General features: G+C 34.3%; 1 protein-coding gene across 1 annotated transcript; it reads right to left on the bottom strand.

The window, feature by feature from the left end:
• Positions 1–235: 235 nt before the first annotated feature.
• Positions 236–20,093, bottom strand: LOC104211085 (phosphatidylserine decarboxylase proenzyme 1, mitochondrial). Its single transcript, XM_070147602.1, has 12 exons — positions 19,783–20,093; positions 18,650–18,738; positions 18,455–18,505; positions 18,289–18,354; positions 18,148–18,208; positions 8,202–8,311; positions 7,841–8,094; positions 7,225–7,331; positions 6,135–6,202; positions 5,088–5,165; positions 1,385–1,507; positions 236–733 (listed from the first exon to the last, which is right to left on the bottom strand). Exons 1-12 carry the CDS (start codon positions 19,955–19,957, stop codon positions 572–574), a joined length of 1,344 nt encoding a protein of 447 aa, XP_070003703.1. The 5' UTR covers positions 19,958–20,093; the 3' UTR covers positions 236–571.
• Between the last annotated feature and the right edge of the window lie 1,633 nt (positions 20,094–21,726).

The following is a 21,726-nucleotide window of genomic DNA, read 5'->3' as shown; positions in this document are numbered from 1 at the left end:
ATTGGAGAAAAATAAGTTCACAAAGAAAAATATTTTCTAGAACATTTAAGCCAACAAAACAAGGAAAAATTGGAAAACATTTTCCGGAAGATATTTTTCTTCATACCAAACAGGCAAACACACCCGTAGTTTTTTGAAGATTTACAAGTATTTTGTGAGAATAACTCTCCTCTGGAAAAGAAACCGCTTCTCCAGAAAACATGTCTTTTAAGGAAACATTTTTCCACACTTCATGAAAAACATTAAACTTCACTCCCCCCAAAAGATGGGGGAAATCTGTGTTTCCGCAAGCGTATCTCAGTGTCATCATCCCAAAAGACATTAAATTTACTAATAGCTTCCGAGCAAAAGATAACCTGAGCTCCCACTGATACGACCCTTAAAATGGAGTAACCTCTTAATATTGTAACGAAGACCTTTTCAGATCTGTACTCTACCTAAAACAAAATTTTGTAATATGATTTTCTTGGACTTGGGGGGGGGGGGGAAGGGGTGTGCGAAAGCATTTCCCTAGAAGGCTTTTCTATAATACAAATTTACCACCCGTAATTTTATAATTGAGACATTGTAACTAGGGATCATGCCACCTGCCCAGGGCCTCTCCCATGCGAACTCGGTCTCCCTTTTTAATACAAAACCTGAATTCTGCTGACATGCTTTTATCTGCAGAAGGTTCTGATATCGGAGCTTGGAAGACCAGAACCACTGTTGAACCCATGTTGAAGGCTGCTAGCTGCATAGTTCAACGGTCAAAGTTGAGCATGTATTAAATAGAGAATTACTCAATTGGTCTATTGTTTTTCAAAGCTCACCGAATCAAAAAAGGGAGAAAGTAATTGCACAACATTTACATACTATTATTTTGTCCATAAGATGTTGACATTATTACACGCAGAATAGCAAAACTATTCTGGTATTCCCGAATATCCATGAACATATAAACATATTGCAAACTATGATGAGCGCTTCAAAAGCAATTTCTTGGCTAGAGCCACAATAGCACTACTTAGAATGAACTGTTTCTTCTAGTTTGTAATATATATATAAAATACGGAACTTTATTAAAAAGGGGGAAAGAAAAGGAGAGGAGACCATTAGTCTAGTTTGGTAATATCTGCATTACAAGCCTAAAACCCAAACTGCAAATCCATGCAATACGCCAATACCAGGTGTATTAAGGAAAAGTACAAACCATAGGTAAAAAAAGAACGAATAAATTTTGCAGTTCATTGCAAAATAGGATTTATTTCTTGTACACCCACATCAACTGGCCAAGTAATATAATTTATCATATGATATTTTGCATGCTCAAAAGATGCCACAATAACTAAAGTTTAGCATGCATTTTTCTCTTCCAAACTATCATCAAATTTCAGGATCGTACCTCATCTCCTTTCTTCAGGAAAACACCAGTGCCTTTGGGTTCGTATACCTGTTCTTCAGGAGGTTCTGGATGTAGCATCTTCTTCCATGGCCTATTTGTTCGCAGAGTTGGTTCAATGAAAAGCTGAAACATCAGAAAACAGTTTTGAGTCAAATAGAACCAGGTGAAGGCCACAGAGGGATCTGCAAATGGGTATCATCGCGTACTTCATCCACACTATCAGGGGGTCCGTCTTCAATGAGCTAGTAATTGAGATTTCTTATATGAGTTGTCCACACTCCTTATTATCTCTTGGTTGATTAATTATAGAGCCGTCGATATGGGTTTGACCCGTTGGGCCGGCCCAACCCTGTCCATAATTTAATGGTGTTGGGCTAAGATTTTTGGAGCCAATTCAAAAACGAGGCTTTTAAACCTGGCCCAAGTACGCCCGTGGCCCATATGCCATGAGCACCTTGAAAATATTTTTGAGTAGTTTGTTTTGAATATTGACTTTTAATGAATGAAATTTTGTCCTCCTTTTTTGTGTTTTATAGTAATCTATAGGAACAATGCCAGAAGTTATTAAGTTTTGCAAAAGCTTTCTATCCAACAAGTACGGTTATATATATATATATATATATATATATATATATATATATATATATATATAACCTACTACATAGTTGTAGTAGGTTATCATTGTATACATATTTGATTTGCCCGAATTATCCCTCGTTATTTACCGCCACTACATCAAACTTAAGGACATCCTTGTCATTTTACAGAATTCCAAATTTCATCTCTACATTTCCCAAAAATAAACCCCAACTTTCCAGAATTCTTTCCCGTAATCCCTTCACCTCCCTTCTCTTCTCAATCTATCCATACGAAGAACATATCGTGGAAATGGAGTCATGGATATTTGCAAAGATGAAGTAGAAGAAAAATCTGAGCTTCGTCTTCTACTTTCAACATCATTTTTGTAAGCGTAATTTAAATCTTCCATGAATTTCACCTAAATTCCCCCAATTTTTCATACTCCTCAAATTTTGATATCGCAAAACGTTTGAAATATGAAGATCAGATTTGACTATTAATCACAGAACTAAGGCTTCAAGGTTGATCAGTTCTAGACTTCAAATTGAATTTCGTTTTGTTAGAATGAGCATCTTTAATTGATTGCTCTGTTGCAAGGTTGATACTCCACAGCGTAACTTTTTTCTAAAATGCATAAAAAATATGAAGATAACCCAGAAAGAATGCTTCTCCATCTAGGCATCTACCATCTTGAATAATTGCTACAGTTTTTTTCTTTTTCGACGAATTTTTGAGAGATCCAGAAAAATAAATGTCTTTGGTTTTTCTTATTCAGTCACTCTTCTCTTCCAAGAGATAGCTGAAGTTGCAGTGCGCTACTAGGGACTTCTAGATGATGACAAGGAGTTGTCTGCAACTTTTTTTAATTTTGTTTTGGTAAAACGACATAATTACCTATGACATATCAAGGAACTTAAAAGCAATAGCAGGAATAATTTGGACAAATCAAATATGTATACAATGCTAACCTACAACAACCATGTAGTATATATATAGAGAGAGAGAGACACACACACTATATTAAAAGCACGAAGGCCCTTAGCGAAATGTCGTTCGTCTCTTTTACCCTTTAAAATATATATTTCACACCAGACAAAATAGTCATATTATTATTTCCATAATATTTAGGGTTTTAAAGTCACCTAAAATCACGGAATTTTTTTTATATTTTTTGGTAAGAAAATTAGAAAAGCTTCGCATTCAAGTTATTCAATAATTATTTGTTCCTTCGTTGGACATCTAATAATATTAGGATTCAACAATAAATTTTGTTCGTCCTTGAGAAGGAACAACAATCAAGGAGGAACTCTTCAAAAAGCGATTCAAATGACAATTCTTTGTCGCCTATTTTCTCATATTTATGAAACATCGAAGCGTGTGGAAAAACACATGAAGATAATCAAGTGCAAGATCCAGAAAGCAAATTGCTATACAATTCTGTGTTGATAAGTTAGAAAATATGAGTTAGAAATTTACTATATTTAAGACCCAACTTTTTTTATTTTTGCTTCTTTTTGTTGTTTTATGGATGATTTCTTTGTTAAATTTGGGGCGACAACATGTTTTATTTTGATGAGTAAGAGATTAAATTTAAACTTAACACGTAATCTTTTTATGGTTGCACATTTGGAATTTGCAGGAATAAAGCGGTTTGCATAAATTATATTGTGGAGGAGATCATTAGCAAGTAACAATGTTAAAGAGTACTATCCTATCTATCTATCGTTTGAACCCACAAACCTATAGGCACCATAGAAATAGTAATCCTTTGACTTTCTCTTAGTTTTAAATCTGTTGTTGTTTGACATAGAATATTTTGTTCATTATTTGAAATTAGTTCTCCTCATTCTTTCTTTCTTATTTTTGATATTTTGAATTTTTTGTTTGAAAATACTTTTTATGTTTTTAGTTTAGTCTTAACAAAAATATTTAAGTTTCATTTATTATGTTATAAAGTTTTGGATAATTTCAATTCCAGCTATGATGGTTTGGGTATGAAAAGTTTAGTATTTAAAACTAATATTTTAGTTGTTATAAATATTATCAGTTTACATTTATTCCAAAAAATGACAACTCCTTATATGTTTTTAAGTTAAGTTATTTGTTGCAAAAAATTAAATTAATATTAGTCATGTTGGACTTTATACTGTCAATTATCAAGTTTTTAGAGATAGCTAAATGAGATTAATATTCATTATTTTCAATACTTGCACCTTTTTTTATTTATAACTCACAAACATTATTTGATAATATCTATGCTTTTTAAAACTATATATTCATTGGTATGGGTACACGTGTATCGGTGTATATATACATATATTGCATTTTAGGTTAAAACTAAAAAATTAAAAAATATGAACAATAATTTTAAAAATGATGGGCCGGCCCATCCCAGTCCGTAAAATGCCAAAGCCCGTGTGGGCTGGGCTAAGCTGGGCCGGGCTAGCCCGTATTGACAGCAATAGTTAATTATATGCAACGGTGTCAGTTATGCTTCACTAGCCTGGTTACTACCGGGGTTTCTAATGGTAAAGTCGATGACACTGTATGACAATCAAAAGCTGATGCCTCTCTGTTGTCTTGGTCATCCAACTCCAGTTTCTCTTTCTATTTATATATTATATTAAGCTCCGGAAATTTTTGTCCTAGCTAGTTTATATTGTAGAATTTCATAGCCATGATCCTTGTTGAAAAAATCATAGCCATGACAATGCACTCGAATGTCACAGCTTGCTTATAGAAATTCTTCAGGTCATTATTAGTGTGGAGGAATAAATCTCAAATCTCATGATTCATAATGCAATATCATCACTAAGGCACCCATCCAGATGTACCTACAGTGCAAAAGCCTAAAAGACTGATGATAAGTTTCTGCACAAGTAATAAATGAAATATTAACACACACACACACGCGGAAAAAGGAAGTTTAGTTTTTGATTAAAACCCCCCTTGCTCAGTTTAACTTAATAAGATTGAGTAACTTGATAATGAAAAAGCTCCAGTGGGGAGTCCTAAAAATATATTTACAGAGAAAAAAATGAATACTTGTATACAAACAGATAACTGACACACTTCAAACATACATAATTAAGTGTTCCGCCAAGGGACAAGCATCATAGCTTACCTCAATGGAGCCAATATTTGTTGCACCTATGGCTGCCATTGCCATAAAACCTTCTTGCCATTTACCTTCGAGCACAATCTGATAATAGGCAGAAATCACAAAAGGGAGAATACACATCATTTTGTTAGACATTGGTCACAGAGAGAATGAGCAAGAATAATCAGAAGAAAAAAGAAATCAGAGGATATGCGAGGAACTAGGAATATGTAACTGAAAACAATAACATTGACATTTGAAAGGAACAAACAAGTAAAAACTTTCTATTAGGAGGACTTCTCTACGGGATTTGAACCTTGAATTCCAAGGTTTGCAGCTACTTCATAGACCACTAGGTCACACGTGGGACTACTATCGTCCTTATTATACCTTGAGCACATATATTCCTTTATTTTAGAATAAGTAGCAGGCCCAATCAATCTTGATGCAATGGACTCCTTTGGTCTTACTGTATTCCCAAATGAATTATTTAAAAGCAATGGAAAATGTCATTTGTTTTGAAAACAAAACGCAATTGGGTCTTTTTTCCCAATTTCATTCTATCCCAACCACGGTTATTTTAGTTGCTGGCAGACTTTTTCCTTCGATTTTGTGGTGATCCTCTTGTCTGGGCTTTTTTTTTTTTGGTGACTCGGAGGAAAAAAATATGGGAATTGCTTTTTACTCTAGTCACATGAAAAACACATGATTTCTGTTAGTTTTAGTGGCCCCATTTGGATGTTCCGCCCATTGAACTAAGAGTGCTTAGTTCTAGAAAACTTAAAGGACCCTATATGCTCAAGATAATACAATAGGGACAAAACCAACCTTCAAACTTAACAGATGTAAAATTTCAACTGGCTCACCAAGTTCTCCATAAAGAGGGACATACATGGCAGGTTCAATCATAACATTCCATGAGACTAAAAATTTATGCATAACTTGCTTCTGGTGCAAATAACAACAGCAATAACTACTTTATAACCTCTTTCGGAGAAGTCACCATCTCAAAAAGATCAAGAAAAAAACAGGGAATTGAATGCATCTACAGCATAGTTAATCAGATTTTACCCTTTCATTCTCCACGTAAAGATTTCTTATTGTCCTGGTAGCTCGTTCATTCATGGGAAAGAGACGACCTATCAAACAAATGAATGGAATAAATTAACCACCGGTAGAAAAACAAAAGGTCAGTCCGGTGCACAAGGCATCCCGCGTCACACAGGGTCCGGGGAAGGACCGAACCCCAAGAGGTGTGATGTAAAGAACCTACCTAATGCAAGCATTAATGGCTACTTCTATGGCTCGAACCCGTGACCTATAGGTCAGAAGGAAACAACTTTATTGTTGCTCCAAGGCTCCGAGTCCTTAAGAGGTCTCTTGAATGAATCTAAAAATAGAATTTAGCCAATTGGACAATCTCCCTAACAAGTCCCATAATTCCTTAACAGGTGACTCAACCACGCTGAGTGGCCTTAAGTTTTGCAAATTGATATGTTAATACATTTTCCTATGGGGTACAAGTATCTGATTGTATACAAACATGATGGTCATTATACTAATGTCCTCTATGTTAGTTTCAGTCACATAATTCGTTTCATTATCATATCAAATACGGTTAGAATATGCATGAAAACAGAGAATACCAGTAACCAACCCTCATGTGTTGAAGACACAAATATAGATATACCGGACTATCAATATCGACTAAACGAGAGTGTGGCTGACAAGGTAAAAGAACAAATCAGCCACAGTTTTCTAGACCCCTTTTTTGGGGGAAAGGATAGTGGGTAGGGCTCATCTTTCCCCAGACTAGTTTACTCACTGGTAATCATTCCATGTACAGGAACTGGGGGAAAAAAGGGCTCAAACTACAGGGATTTGATACCTGGCTTTCTTGGTATAAGTAGTTGTCTATATAGGCTGACAACTTTTCCTAGGTTGTTCAGTATCAATGAATTATGGTACCCAAAAGATCCTTTCTGCAAGACCGGTGTATCCTTTCTATATCATTGAAACATGACTTTTTTGGGCAGGGTGGGGTAAAGGGCGCGAGGTGAAGTGATCAGAAAGATAGGACAAATAGAAAACGACGCAAACTGCAAGCTTAATATTGTGGATGAACTCTTTTTAACCAATGGATGCAAACGTGAAGACTTACCAGAGAAATGTCGACGACCAAGAACATTCCAATCAACTGGTGAGTGTATGCGATGATAATCTCCAGGTCTCAAGTAAATCACACAGTAAAAGAGACCTTTCAATGGACTGCAATAAGTCAACTTTCAGTTTCAAATTAAGTAGCATTCTCTCCTTTATCACCAAGAAATTATTACCAAGCGCTAACAAAAAGTGGAAAACATAAGGAAATAAAAAGATAAAAGGTTCACCTGGTGATCGAGTACTACATGTTAGGCACCTGCTAACTAGATATAATTTGTCTAGGAGTATAGATGCTCATTCCCATAAAAATACGTATGTCGTCCAGAATGGTTTAAGAATTAAAATATACAGTTTTAAAGAACTGGACATAGAGCTTTTTTTGGTGGTGGAAAATAAGGAGATGGAAGAAGGTTCCTAGAGAAGATCAAAAAGTGCCTTGGCAATTTTTTATATTCAAAATAGCCTAGTTGGCCTATTCTGCCAACAACCACTATGCATCAAAGAGATGATTAATTGAGGGTAACAGACATTTTCATAATATACCTAAGGTGTTAACATGTTGTAGTATATTATAGATATCCTCACAGCACACAGTTTAACATTCATGTGATTACCATGCTGGTGCAGGATCTCGGACTTTGGGAGAAGCCAATGAAACTCTCCACCAAGACTTTTGATTTGCATCATCCGTAGAACCCTCTTGCCCACCATCTTCATTTTTATTGTCATCAACCACAGCCATGGGAAGAAGGGAGCTGGCACCAAGAAGTGAAGAAGCAGAATAAGAGAATCCTTTGACTTGCTCAATCATAGCCCCAGCTTTTTTCAACTCCCCAAATTGGAGAACAGTACCATCAACTGGACTAACCTACAGCCATATAAACCAACTCAAAAAGGTCAGAATATTTGATAATCTGCAATATTTAGAAACACCAAGAGAACCAAGAGATAACTAGGAAGCTGGTTACCAGTTACCAGACAACATGGATTGCAATCAATAGGCCTGGTACCCTCTTTCAATCTTCTGACAAAGAACTCCCCTAAAGATGCATATTCTTCCAAAGGCAAAGCTACTTCTTCCAAGTCTGGATTCAAAAATGGAGTTCTCTAAATACTGCCATCATCAAAAGCTTATCTTGACATTCTCAATGTGTCATAGAATAACAATGAAAATCTAAAGCATCGAGATTGTAAGAAGAAGCTATGAAAGTTTGGATAATCAGTTGAGGAGAAAGAAAAAAGGAGTAGCTTGTAAGCTTGATTTAGAGAAGGCTTATGATCATGTCAATTGAGATTGCTTATTGAAATTGTTCAAACTGATGAATTTTGGTGAAAAATGGTCGAAGTGGATAAGATTTTGCATTTCATTGGTGAAATTTTCCGTTTTAATTAATGGAAATCCACAAGGCTTTTTCAGTTCTCACAGAGGTATCAGGCAAGAAGATCCCCTTTCACCCCATTTATTTGTCTTGGTAATGGAAATCTTTAGTAGTTCGCTGAGTTAAGCAGAAGCTCTGGGATGGATTAGAGGTCTCAGAATAGGCAAGAATGATCAGGAAGGGATGATACTTACTCATATCCTCTATGATGATGACTCTCTCCTGTTTTGTGAAGGAGAGAGAGTACAAATCCTGTATTTTAGAAGGGTGCTACTATGTTTTGAGGCAGTCAGTGGATTAAAAGTCAATTTGGCTAAAAGTAGCATTTTTAGTATAAATGATGATGAGATTATGGGCTGTAAAGTAGAAAATTTCCCTACTGTCAATTTGGGGTTACCTTTAGGGGCAAAGAGAAAGGATAAAAACATTTGGCAAGGTGCCATTGAAAGGTGCAGCAATAAACTTACTCCATGGAAGAAGCAATACTTATCTTTTGGGGGCAGGCTGACTCTAATAAATAGTGTCTTGGATGGGATACCCACATACACCATGTCCTTATTCAGTATGCCTAAATAAGTAGAAAAGAAATTAGATTCTATAAGAAGGAACTTTTTGTGGGATGGAAGCTCAGACAAGTAGAAGTCACATCTGGTTAAATGGCAAATGGTTATTGAAGATAAAAAGAGAGGTGGACTAGGAGTGAGGAATCTGAAATTGCACAATAAAAGCTTACTATTTAAATGGGTATGGAGATATAGTAGAGAGGGTGAGGGAGTTTGGCAGAAAATAATAGATGCCATTTATGGTGCAAAGATTGGGTGGAAACAAATTCCTTCTCAACTGAGAAGTTGTGGCGGGATTTGGAAAATGATTGGTGGCTGGTGGGACGAATTTTTACAGCATACCAGTTTGGAGTTGGAAAATGGTGGTAGGATAAAATTTTGGCTGGATATTTGGTGTGGTAATGAGAGCTTCAAAAGCAGATTTCCAGATCTATTTAACTGTGTGTTAAATAAAGAGGCCTATGTTGCAGGTTTTAAAGCAGAATTAGGATGGAATGTTCAGAAGAAATCTGAACGACTGGGAAGTGGATAGTTTCTGTGAACTGCATCAACTTCTGAATTCATGTTCAATAGATCAGCACAAAACAGATAGGCTAATTTGGATCGGCAGCAGGGATAATATATTCACAGTGAATAATTGTTACAAAATGTTGCAACAACAAACTAGTCAGGGAACTCTAAACTGGCCTTGGAAGATGATTTGGAGAACTAAAGCACCTATGAAAGCAGCTTTTTTTGGTTGGCTAGCAGCTAGGGATGCCTGCCAAACCCAGCATAAGTTACAGAGGAGAGGGTTTTCTCTGTGCAGTAGATGTTATTTTTGCAACTCAGAGGAGGAAACAGTTGAGCATCTCTTCTGGCATTGCAAATTTTCAAGATAATGCTGGGAATTTTTCTTGAACGTAATGGGCATACTCAGAAGATTAGTAGCTTGCTGGAAATGTGGCAATCCCAAAGAGTAAAAAGGAGCTTAAAGCTAATATGAAAAAATATTCCCAACTGCATAACGTGGACATTATGGCTGGAGCGAAATGGCTGCAGATTGCCAGAGTCAAAAACAAATGTATTAAAAACTTGTATTTCTGGTGTTATAGCAGTTCTTTAGATGAGATGGACCAGTATTTGGATTTTTGCACTTGTTAGGAGAAAATATGTAGTATGAATTAAGTAAGAGTTGTAGTCTGGTCCTGTCACTACAAGAAAATATGGAATTTACAACAATGTTTTAGCAACAACTGAAATATTGTTGGCAAAAATGGATAAATGGCAACAATTCCACAAATTTGTTGCTATAGAATAAACTTTTTTGCTACAAATTTTTATTGTTGGCAACCGTATTAATTTTGTTGCCATATTCTATGATTCAGATAATAAAATTTAAATTTTAAAAATATTCTAGCAACAATTATGGTATTGTTGCCGAATTTAATAAATGGCAACAACTGATTTTAGTTGTTGCAAAAAATAGAACTTTTAAGATAATATATAAACTTAAAATATAAACAGAATTTGCAACAACAAAATCTTTTTGTTGGCAATACATAATATTTTATCAAGAAGGTTCGTGGGTTGTGGGTTGTGGCCTAAAACTTTCTAGTTTTCCGCCAAAATTAAACGCGGCAAACTTTTCCCCTTTTAATAACTTTTCTCAAATTTTTAGCGCACTCTCTAGTAACCAATCTGGCTAGGATTTTTTTTATCTGCTATTCTTGAACGAGCTCCTTCTCTGCTTCATCCTCCTTGCTGCGTCGTATTACTGCTGATCGGAAAAGAATCGGTGAGAACCCTATTCAAATTGCTTTATCGATTGTTGGTTCACCGAATAATGAAAATACCGTTTTCAAAAAGAAACTTTTCATAAAGTTTTTCTTTTAGCATTGTCCAATTTCTTGTTCTTTACATGAATGGATCTTTTCTGTTGTTACGTGTAGCATTATGGATCTTTTCTGTTGCCTTTCATATGAATTATGGATCTTTTATGTTGCCTTTCATATGAATGTGAAACAATATTTTCTCGAAGTTAATAGATTATATTGAAGGTCAATAGATTTACACTTCAAGTTTTAATACTAATTTTGTGAGAAGTTTATCAATTACTTGATGTTATTTCTGGTGTTGGTCTGGTTCATAAGTTTTCTTTATGTCCCCTGTCTAATTTTTTGTTCTTGAATATTTTATTCATGTCTATTGCTATTCATCTATGTTGATTATGTCATGGTTGCTGGATATCACAATCGTTCAATAATTTGGCAGGTGATTACTAATCTTCAATAGATATATGTATTCCACGAATGGTTCTACCCTTTCTTTTCTACCCAAAATACTCTGAAAGTTAATTTCAAAAATTTCATCAAAACAGTAAGGTGGAATATTGAAGCCACTATATATGTATCCATTTAAAGTGTCCTTCATTTAGTACTAACATCTTGTGAAGTTTTAATAAAAAATTGTAGATTTCTTTATTTGGACTTTAGAATATTTAATATATTATTTCTCATTCTATCCTTAGACGAGGGTCTATCGGAAACAACCTCTCTACCTATTGAAGGTAGGGGTAAGGTCTGCATACACACTACCCTCCCAAACCCGACTTGTGGGAATACACTAGGTTTGTTATTGTTGTTGTTGTTGTATATTGCTATTATTGAATCCGACGTAAAGTAAATTCTGGATTACTCATCAAAAGCGTGGAGTATTTCTAGTTACACTGGTTGTAGTATGAGTGATTTGCAATTGTAGATGCTTTCAACTTTGGAAAAATGCATTGTTTTACTAAGTATTTATATTATTCTATTTTTTGAGAAAAGAAATTTTTTAGAAAATAAGTATTTCATTCCCTTGCACTCTGTTAATTCCTGAGAAAGTGTGAAAGAGAAAAATTGTCCAACCATAGCTGAATCGAATCACATTGGTGCTCCTATGCGATTTTTTAAGAAGGGCACATACTCTGTCTAGACATTAATACTTCCGTGATTCCCACAATAAACAAGAGTCTCAAAGTAAAAATTTTGTTTGCCTAATATGCATAGCTCAAAGTGGAACTTTTGTTTGCCTAATTTTGTCCACTAATTCTAATTATTTGGCTTTTTAGTTCAACTCAAAGCCTTATGTTTCTAAGTAATTCTCTAATCTATTTTTTTCCGATACAACAGATAATAAAAAATAGAGAGAAAGACAATCATATAGTTTTACTTTTATATTTTATTGTAGGCAAGTACATGATGGATAAGAGCTGGATATTCATTAAGAATAGGGCGATACCTCAATACTTGAATGGTGTAGAACAATTTTTAAACTTCGCATTTTCTAATCCTAATGTTGGTGTAAGAATCCAATGTCCGTGTATTAGGTGTAACAATGTTCTTTGGAAAACGCGAGAAGAAGTAAAGACAGATTTACTTAGACGGGGAATAGATTCAACATATGATAGGTGGATTTATCATGGTGAGTCGGATTCATCTTCAGATGATGGAACAAATGTTGGTACAGATTCAGATATAGGAAATGATGATGCTTCCACTTTTGAAATGTTGCATGACTTGTATCGTGGTATTCCCACTCATAGTCATGAGTTTGATAAGAACAGTGAGTCTAGTTCTGAAGAGCCTAATACAGAAGCTAAAATTTTCTATAGATTATTAAAAGATGCAGAGCAAAAGTTATATCCTGATTGTGAAAAGTTCTCCAAACTCTCGTTTGTAATGCGTCTTTTTCAAATGAAGTGTCGACATGGCTGGAGTAATACCTCATTTGACTCTTTATTGAAACTATTGAGTGATGTTTTACCCAAAGGAAATATGCTCCCGAATTCTATCCATGAAGTTCAAAAGATAATTAAAGGTTTGGGTTTAGATTATGTGAAGATAGATGCATGTGTTAATAATTGCATTTTATATAGAAAGGAATATGCGGATCTTGAGCAATGCCCTAAATGTGGTGAGAAAAGATGGATGGTAAGAAAAGGAGAACATACTGATGAAGAGGTTGCTTCAGAAAATTCGAATAAGAGAAATAAAGGAATTTCTAGAAAGATTCTTAGATATTTTCCTATCATACCAAGATTACAACAATTGTTTATGACAAAACGTACCGCTGAAGATATGAGATGGCATAAAAATAAGAAAGTCGATGATGGAGTTTTACGACATCCAGCTGACTCCTTGGCGTGGAAAAATTTTGATGAAAAATATCCAAGTTTTGCTTCAGATCCGCGTAATGTAAGGCTTGGGCTTGCTTCAGATGGCTTTAATCCTTTTGGTTCAATGAGTAATGCTTATAGTATGTGGCCGATAGTGTTGATCCCATATAATCTCCCCCATGGCTATGCATGAAACAATCAAATCTTTTGTTGTCTTTGCTTATTCCTGGACCAAAAGGCCCTGGTATGGATATTGATGTGTATCTCCAACCTTTGGTAGATGATTTGAAAACCTTATGGGAGAGTGGAATTGAGACTTATGATGCTTTTATGAAACAAAATTTTTTCTTACGTGCTTCTTTATTGTGGACAATTAATGACTTTCCAGCTTATGGTATTTTGTCCGGTTGGAGCACTAGAGGTAAATTAGCTTGTCCGGTTTGTCATATGCATACTTGTTCTATTTACTTGAAATACGGTCGCAAGCAATGCTATATGGGTCATCGTAGGTTCTTGGAAATAAATCATCTCTATCGTCGAAATAAAAGTTCTTTTGATAACACAAAGGAAGAAAGACTTGCACCACAAGCTTTGAGTGGAGATGATGTGCTTGCACAACTTAATACATCCTCACAAATGTTAGTTGACGGCATCACAAGAAAAAGAAAACGAGATACAATAAGATATGACAATTGGAAGAAAAGAAGTATATTCTTTGAACTCCCATATTGGAGGACTTTATTGTTGAGACATAATTTGGATGTAATGCATATAGAAAAAAATATCAGTGAAAGTGTGATAGGAACGTTATTAGATATTGAAGGAAAAACAAAGGACACATTAAAATCTCGGTTGGACTTACAAGAGATGAAAATAAAAAAAAACCTTCATCCAATAAAAAGTGGTAATAAGTACATACTTCCTCCAGCAAGCTATACAATGTCTAAAACTGAGAAGATTCAATTTTGTCAGCTCATTAAAGAAGTCAAGTTTCCCGATGCTTATGCTTCTAACATTAGTCGTTGTGTCAATGTTAAGGAAGCAAGAATTTTCGAACTTAAAAGTCATGACCACCATGTTTTTTTTCAACGCATTTTTCCACTTATCATCAAAGGGATTTTGCCAAAGGATGCATGTGATCCATTAGTTGAACTGTCATTATTCTTTAGCGATTTGTGCGCTAAAGAGTTGTATGTGGAGAAGTTAGATCAACTAGATAAAAGTATACGGGTGACAATTTGTAAATTAGAACGTGTGTTTTTGCCAACGTTCTTTGATGTTATGGTTCATTTGGCAATTCATTTGGCAATGGAGGCAAAGTTGGGTGGTCCCGTTCAATTTCGATGGATGTATTACATTGAAAGGTTGGATTCGTATTCCTCTAAACTATTTTGAACATGTAACATATATCTTTATTTTGACGAATTTTGGTTATTTTTAATTTTATAACATAATTTGATTTATTTTGGTAGAGAGATACAAGAATTGTGCTTGAGGCAAACTTGCAGAAACTTTAGGAATTGACTCACATGAAGAATGGACATTGGGTTAATGATGCATCTGCTGAGTTACATGTACGTGCGAGACTATTATCCTTATTCCTAGAATGTGAGTCCGTAGAAATAAATATTGAACGTTAAAGCCTATATAAATTTTTTGTAGGATAAGGTGAAAGAATATATTGCTGAACAAATTCAAGAAATTGAAGAAGATACTGATTTGGACCCAGTTATTAATGCTGCATTTGTGAAAGTTGTTGGAGAAACGTCAAGTTATTGTCGTGGCCAAGGTTCGGGAGTTAATTCAACAAGTAGGAGATCCATGAAAGAAATTCAAGAGAAACTACAAGCACAACAAAAAGAGGCAGAAGAAGAGCGTCGTAAACGAGAGTGTAGAATGCCAGCTAAAGGAAGTAAAGATTAAGCTTGAGGAAGAGCGGAAAAATCGAGAAGCCTTAATGCGTGACCAAAAACTATTAAAAGAGAGCATGATGGCACTAGCATCACATATACTAAGTAATGAGGTATTTCAATTACTTGCTTTTGGTCCTAAAATATTTCGTTCAAACTACACAACAGTAAAAGTGGTAGCATCATTTTCCTCTTTTGTGGTATTCTGTTCACTCTACGGCTTGAATTGGTGATGGTGGTGGTACTGCTAATGTTTCTGCATCTTGCAATATTATTAAGTGTACAAAAATATACCTTGTAGCACATCTTAATTCATTAACTGAATCTCTTATTCTCTTCTGCAAAAAAGTAAATAAGACCAGCATTTTATTTCTTATAGGTAAACATTACCAAGTGTACAAAAAGCTATATTTCCACACTCTACAGCGGAAATCTTGAATGATGTCTGGTTCAAAAAAAAAGTTAACTGGTATACATGACTATAGATGGTTTTGGTGTTATTTTGTTGGTTTTCTTTCATGTGGTTGTGATAGTGGTTACTGTGAACTGTTAACAATATGATATTTATGGGCATCATGGCCTATTTACGTACTATTTACTTGTTTATCTCTTGAAAATTCTGGGAATTCAGTCTAGCTTGATAACTGCTGGCAGCAGTTGTTATGCAATGCTGATACAATCGAAATGTCAGTTGATGTTTTTGTCCTTGGAACTATAGGGTCATTGCTTCTCTCAAATATGGTATAAAATTGTAAAATAGATCTCATCTGGGCTGACATTTTCATTGTCTTGTGTTGTGATACTGTTACAACGAATGATTCTATGCCCTATGATTGAATAGTGAATGATTCTACATCCTCTGCTTAAACAGAATTAAACAAAGAGACAGAGAAAAGAAAACTCTTTGATTATGGAACCAAAGATATTAAAGTAGTCGAATCCATAAATTACTCTTGTCGCACTATCTTTGTTTCTTCCTCGTTCCTATATCATTCCTTTCCATTGATTTGTACAACAAATTAAGTTATGTAGTTTTATTATGTTTAACAGAATGGAGTTCCTGCTGCAATTTTCAATATTTTTTCTAATTTAAGTGGTTCGGATGGTACAAGTTGTTCAAGACTTATGGATGACATCACGGTAAGAAAACTCTGTCTAACTCTTGTAAAAGTAAATTCCTTGGTTGATATTGTTCGCTGTCATATTTGCATTCTTCTCAATTCAGAAAGAAAAGTTGCTTGATCTTGGACCTTTGAAAGGTGATGTGCTTGTTCTTAGGCTTTATAGTTTTCTGTTGCAATTCTTTTGGTTCTCAGTCATATCATATCAAAATGAAAAGTTGTTTGATCTTGGGCTTTTAAAAGATTCTAGACTAAAGTTATATACAGAGAATATCTTATACTTTGGAGAAAAAAGTAAAAGAAAATAAAGAAGCCAGATCTAATGTGATTTTGTGGCGATATGCAAAATCTATAGTACATAGTTAGCGCTCTTCTTCTATATTTTGGTCTCACGATGAAGCTTCTCAGTTTTCTGATTCTAGCAAAGTAGTGTACATCAAGAAGGTCTAATACCACCACTGTTAACTAGTCTACTAGCTTATGGGTAGTCAAAACATGCAGACAAGCTTAACTAATGACGAAGTATATTACTAGAAACTGAACATATGTCTGAAGATAGCATTCCCACTCCCACCCATGGCCATGAAGTCAAGGAGCATCTATGGGTACTAATAGTTTCTCTACTGGTGAGCACAATTGTGTAATATCTGTCAAGAAAGGTTGCTATAAAGGATAGCATCCTCAGTCAAAATTTGTTTATTTAAGAGTAAATACCGGATTACAATGTGGGCTTGAAGAACATTTTCCTCTCTTCTAAATCGGTTATAGGCTTGTAAAAATGAATCAACTACTACTACTATGTGGTTAACCTAACAAGATTCTCTTAAATAACCATCGGCCAGACAATGGATTCACTCATTCTTGCTCATTTCTCTGTCTTATTCTCTCTTTCGATCCATACTTGTGTACTTTATAGTTTTTATTTATAAAAGATATAACTATAATTTATATTCTTTTGTAGGATGAGCATGAGTAAACCAATATAGATGGCAATATGGTTCATGGATGTACAAGCTACCGGAAGAAAATTTACTTATGGAGTTGTTATTTGATTAGAAATTATGACACTGGAGATGTTCTTGTTCTTTTTTCAAGTAAAAACATATGTTTTAGTGGTAGGTTTTGAAAGTATGTAAACACATTGTGCTTCAGGTGTATTGACTTTTCCAAATATATATCATATATTAATTTTTATATATACATTTGTGATGTTTTAAAAGATTTAAAATGTGAATTGTTTATGTAGCAACTACATATTTGTTGTTGTTAGTTGTACAACAAAAAATGTAATATTGTTGGCAAAAAGTGATTTTATGGCCACAACAATACTTGTTGCTAAAAGCCTTTATAACAGAATATTAACCACCCTCCCGCCAATTTTTTTGCCACAAGTAATATTGTTGCGAAAAAATAATATTTTATCGCAACAATAATTGTTGTTGCTAAATATTTTCATAAGCCACAATTGTGTGACCAAAAAATAATTTATTGCAACAACTTTCTTTGTTGCGTTACGGCAACTTTTTGCAACATCTTTTGTTGTTGCAAAAACTTTTCCCATCAGCATTTATTGCAACGACATGCAACAACTTTTCTGTTGTTGCCAAAAGTACTTTTTGCAACAATATTCAATATATGGCAACAAAAAATTTTGTGGCAAATTTCATACTTTCTTGTAGTGTGTACTTTTTTTCTATGTACCATCTTGGTACCAGTTATAATAAAATCTTTACTTATCAAAAAAATAAAAAAAAGATTGTAAGAAGAATGGTCAGAGCATCACGAAGTAGAAACTAGAAAGGCTGCTTACTTGAATGAAATGCCCGAGCCCATCCTTTATATGCATATGGGCGCAGCCACATCGGAAGTTCCTGGTTGAGCATTGCATGGAGTCAGATTGATCCAGAACTTTTGACGAATCTTCTGCTATTTGAAATTGCTAGAGACTTACCACACTGGTCAAGGTACCCCAGAATCTAGAAATGGAGCGTAGTGGAAGCAATCTCATGAAAGTAGCCTACAATTGAGAAGGCAAATAAGTTCAGCATGAAAAACTGCATAGAATAATGTGGCAAGCTGAAAGATTAATTGCATAGGAAATAGAAATGCGTTCTTACCTTTGCATCAGGCCGGAATTCTAAAGTTCCTTTTTCTCTTGCCTCTTCAACCTGCGACTCAAAGAGGGTTAGGATGCTCCATGGGAGAAAACATAATATCTTAACTTGATGTCATCTGATTTTGCACAAACCAAAAGAGAAACCCAACAGGCAATAGTTCACAAACGGCATTAGGTTTATGAGTTAGAACAATACCTTTTGATCATCATAAAGACGTCGGGCATGTAGAAGACCAAGCATAACTATAGTTGCGACTGTTGCACCAGGCAATAAGAGATTGCTACCTGCATACCAGTAGCCTCAGATCTCAGCTGTTGTGCCGATATTGGGACAGGTGAACAAGTAACTGGATTAACCACTATTAAGTTAAAATCTGATGGAGCATTATATATAGTTTTAAAGTTAAGGAACCAAGAACCAGATTGAATTTTCAGCAGGTCACAATAGCTATTCTGGGCAGGTAAAAGATTACCATGAAAAAAAACCATCAGACACGAGCCTTACATAAGACCAGCGTCAATTCAAAATCTAAAAAAGAAAAAAAAAACAAGAGGAGACCTCCAGTATGCGCAGCTCACTCCAGCTATCAACTCCACTTTCACTAGATTTAGTTTGGAATTTGCCACATAAGTCATTGTGCTCTATTTTGTTAATGTGTTAATTTGTGTGCCTATATGAATAAGGCACAAGATAATATTGTATACTAACTTTATTCCAATCCACAGAGTTTCTTTAACCCAACACTTCATATTGGTAATAATTTTCCTGCATCAAATAGAATAGTCCCTTGACTATTTTAGGATTCTGTACCTTCCAACAGAATCTGATTTGCAGCCTCTGAACGTTTATTTGACCAAGAAGTGTACTCAAATTATAAAGCATCACTCTATGAGTTGACAAACAACATTTTAAAGTAACAGAAGCTCCATTACCTGACAATATTTTACCTTTCACTCTGGGTGGGTACCCTGGCATGACATAGACTCTCACAGTACTCCTCCATTTCAACCATCTCATTTTAAATTTATCTAGCACATTGTCCAGAACAATAAACCTAGAATCTGAATTGTAAATTATTTTATTTTACTTCCTTTTTTGTTGACAGAGTGTCTAAGCAAGCTTGTGTGCATCTCGACTATTCAATTGATACAATTTTACCAACTTCCAGAGATAAATCAGAAAGTTCATCAATAGAATTAGAATTACAAAAGTAATTTGAACTTTCACAATACATTAAAGTTCTCAACGCTCGTGATGGCATCATTTCATATAAAATGCAACTCATTCACAGATTGTTTTTCAAGCAGCGAAGTAAAATAGAGTTGTACCCTGAGAGCTGCTGTTACTACTACTGCTGCCGCCACTATTGAGCGAAGCTCGAGCTTCGGTGGCTTGTACCTTACGAAAAAAGGTACTCGTAAAATAGTAACGCTGTGCATGTAGATGATTGAGGCGTCCATTATAACCGAAGCAAGGAATTCTCTGAGGAGCCCTAAATTTCATCTTCTTTATCAGTGTGTTAAATCTTCGAAGTGGGTTTTTCTGACTGCGTCTTGATTTGGTCACAGGAATTTCTTGTTAGGGTTGTTTTAGCCAAGGGAATAGGTGACTGCCCATAAGAGGGTAAATATTTGGAAAATCCAATTTGATTCATTTTAAGAGAATCAATCATTAGGCTAGATAAATATAAAAACGAATGTGTTTCTTTTCTTTTCTATAAGTAGTTTATACTTTTAATTATATTAGTATCTATGAATCTGCGTTGTACGTTAATAATGATTTGTGATGATTTAAATATTTATTTATATATAAGAATAAAATTTAATTAATGAGAGTAATTTTATGTATAATAATACGAAAATCATCTAAATGCAGAAAAATATTATTACATTAGCATAATACATGAATTTAAAATAATAGGACAACATCAAAACTTAAACAAATGAGCAATTTTGTCGTGTTAGATAATTATTATTATAGTTTAAAAGTATTTAATGTGATAGTATCTTAACGAACGCTTCTTTGTGAATAATATTTTTTTTTGTGTATGTTTCCTCCTAATGCTTTGGTTGCTTTACCTAAACCAGAACTCTTGATTTCCCTCTTGAAAGTGTAACATATTGTTGTTCGTGCAAGAGAATACATTGCGACAAATATAGTTCAATATTTAGGATGTTTGTCCTTGTATATTTATTATATATATTTGCAAAACATAAACATACTAGAAATTATTTTGACATAAATTTAAAAGGATATTCCTTAGTTTCGGAAGACGAAAGTTGAATTCGGGATAAAATTATACTTAGAAGCACATTGACCAGTATCATAATTTTTGCAGACGTTATTGTGAAAACTTCTATATACCATTTGTGTGTTATTACATAAGTTATTCGGCGTATTTAAGTTTTCAGTTGCATGACGGACATATTTTTCTTCAAAATCAACTTATATAATAAAAGATCAATTTTAACTTAGTCTATTATATATATACGGTGACACTAACATACGTAAAAAAATATTAACCTTGACAATAAACATGTATGGTAGAAGACCATTTGGTATTAAAGTATATTCTTCTTAGTAGTAATTATTGGTATCATTTATGCTGAGTCAAAAATTGAAAAATATTTTGTTTTTACTATAAAATGTTGCAATCCTCCTTTTATTTAGTTGATCAACATATCACTTCTACTAGTTAAGATATCTTTTTAATTTTATTATGCAATTTGCGCAATTTGCGTTTTAATCTAATGATAAAAATATTTATCTTATTAAATGCACTACTATTATCATTGGAGTTGATAACCAAGTGTTCAGGAAGAACCAAATCATCTTTTATTGGATGTTCTTCTTCATTTTCGACATGAAGCAAAAAGACACTGAATCTTGATATGTTCTTACTTTATATTTTTTGTAAGTTGAATCTTTTTCATTTAAGACCAAAAGTATTAACTTTGGCAAGTTAACTTTTACAGTCTATGCTTTTGTCGATTTTGGAACTACTTGTAGTAATTGACACAAATCACCTCACGAACCACTAGTTTTCCACCAAACGGTTCATTAATATCCAATATATCTCTAGAACTCCGGGAAATTATTTCGATCGTTTGACACTTAGCCATAAGCGCTTCACCCCATATTATCAATTTTGTTTTTCTTATAAAATTGTGATGGTTATTTAAATTGTTTGAAGATGTATATCAAATCTAAAGTGGGTGGCCTCGCAATAAAATCGTTATTGGTACATCACTTGCTATTATTGTTAAAAGTGT

This window comes from Nicotiana sylvestris, chromosome 6 (genome assembly GCF_000393655.2).
Source record: "Nicotiana sylvestris chromosome 6, ASM39365v2, whole genome shotgun sequence".
NCBI lineage: Eukaryota > Viridiplantae > Streptophyta > Magnoliopsida > Solanales > Solanaceae > Nicotiana > Nicotiana sylvestris.
This window is presented reverse-complemented; position numbering and strand designations above follow the sequence as displayed.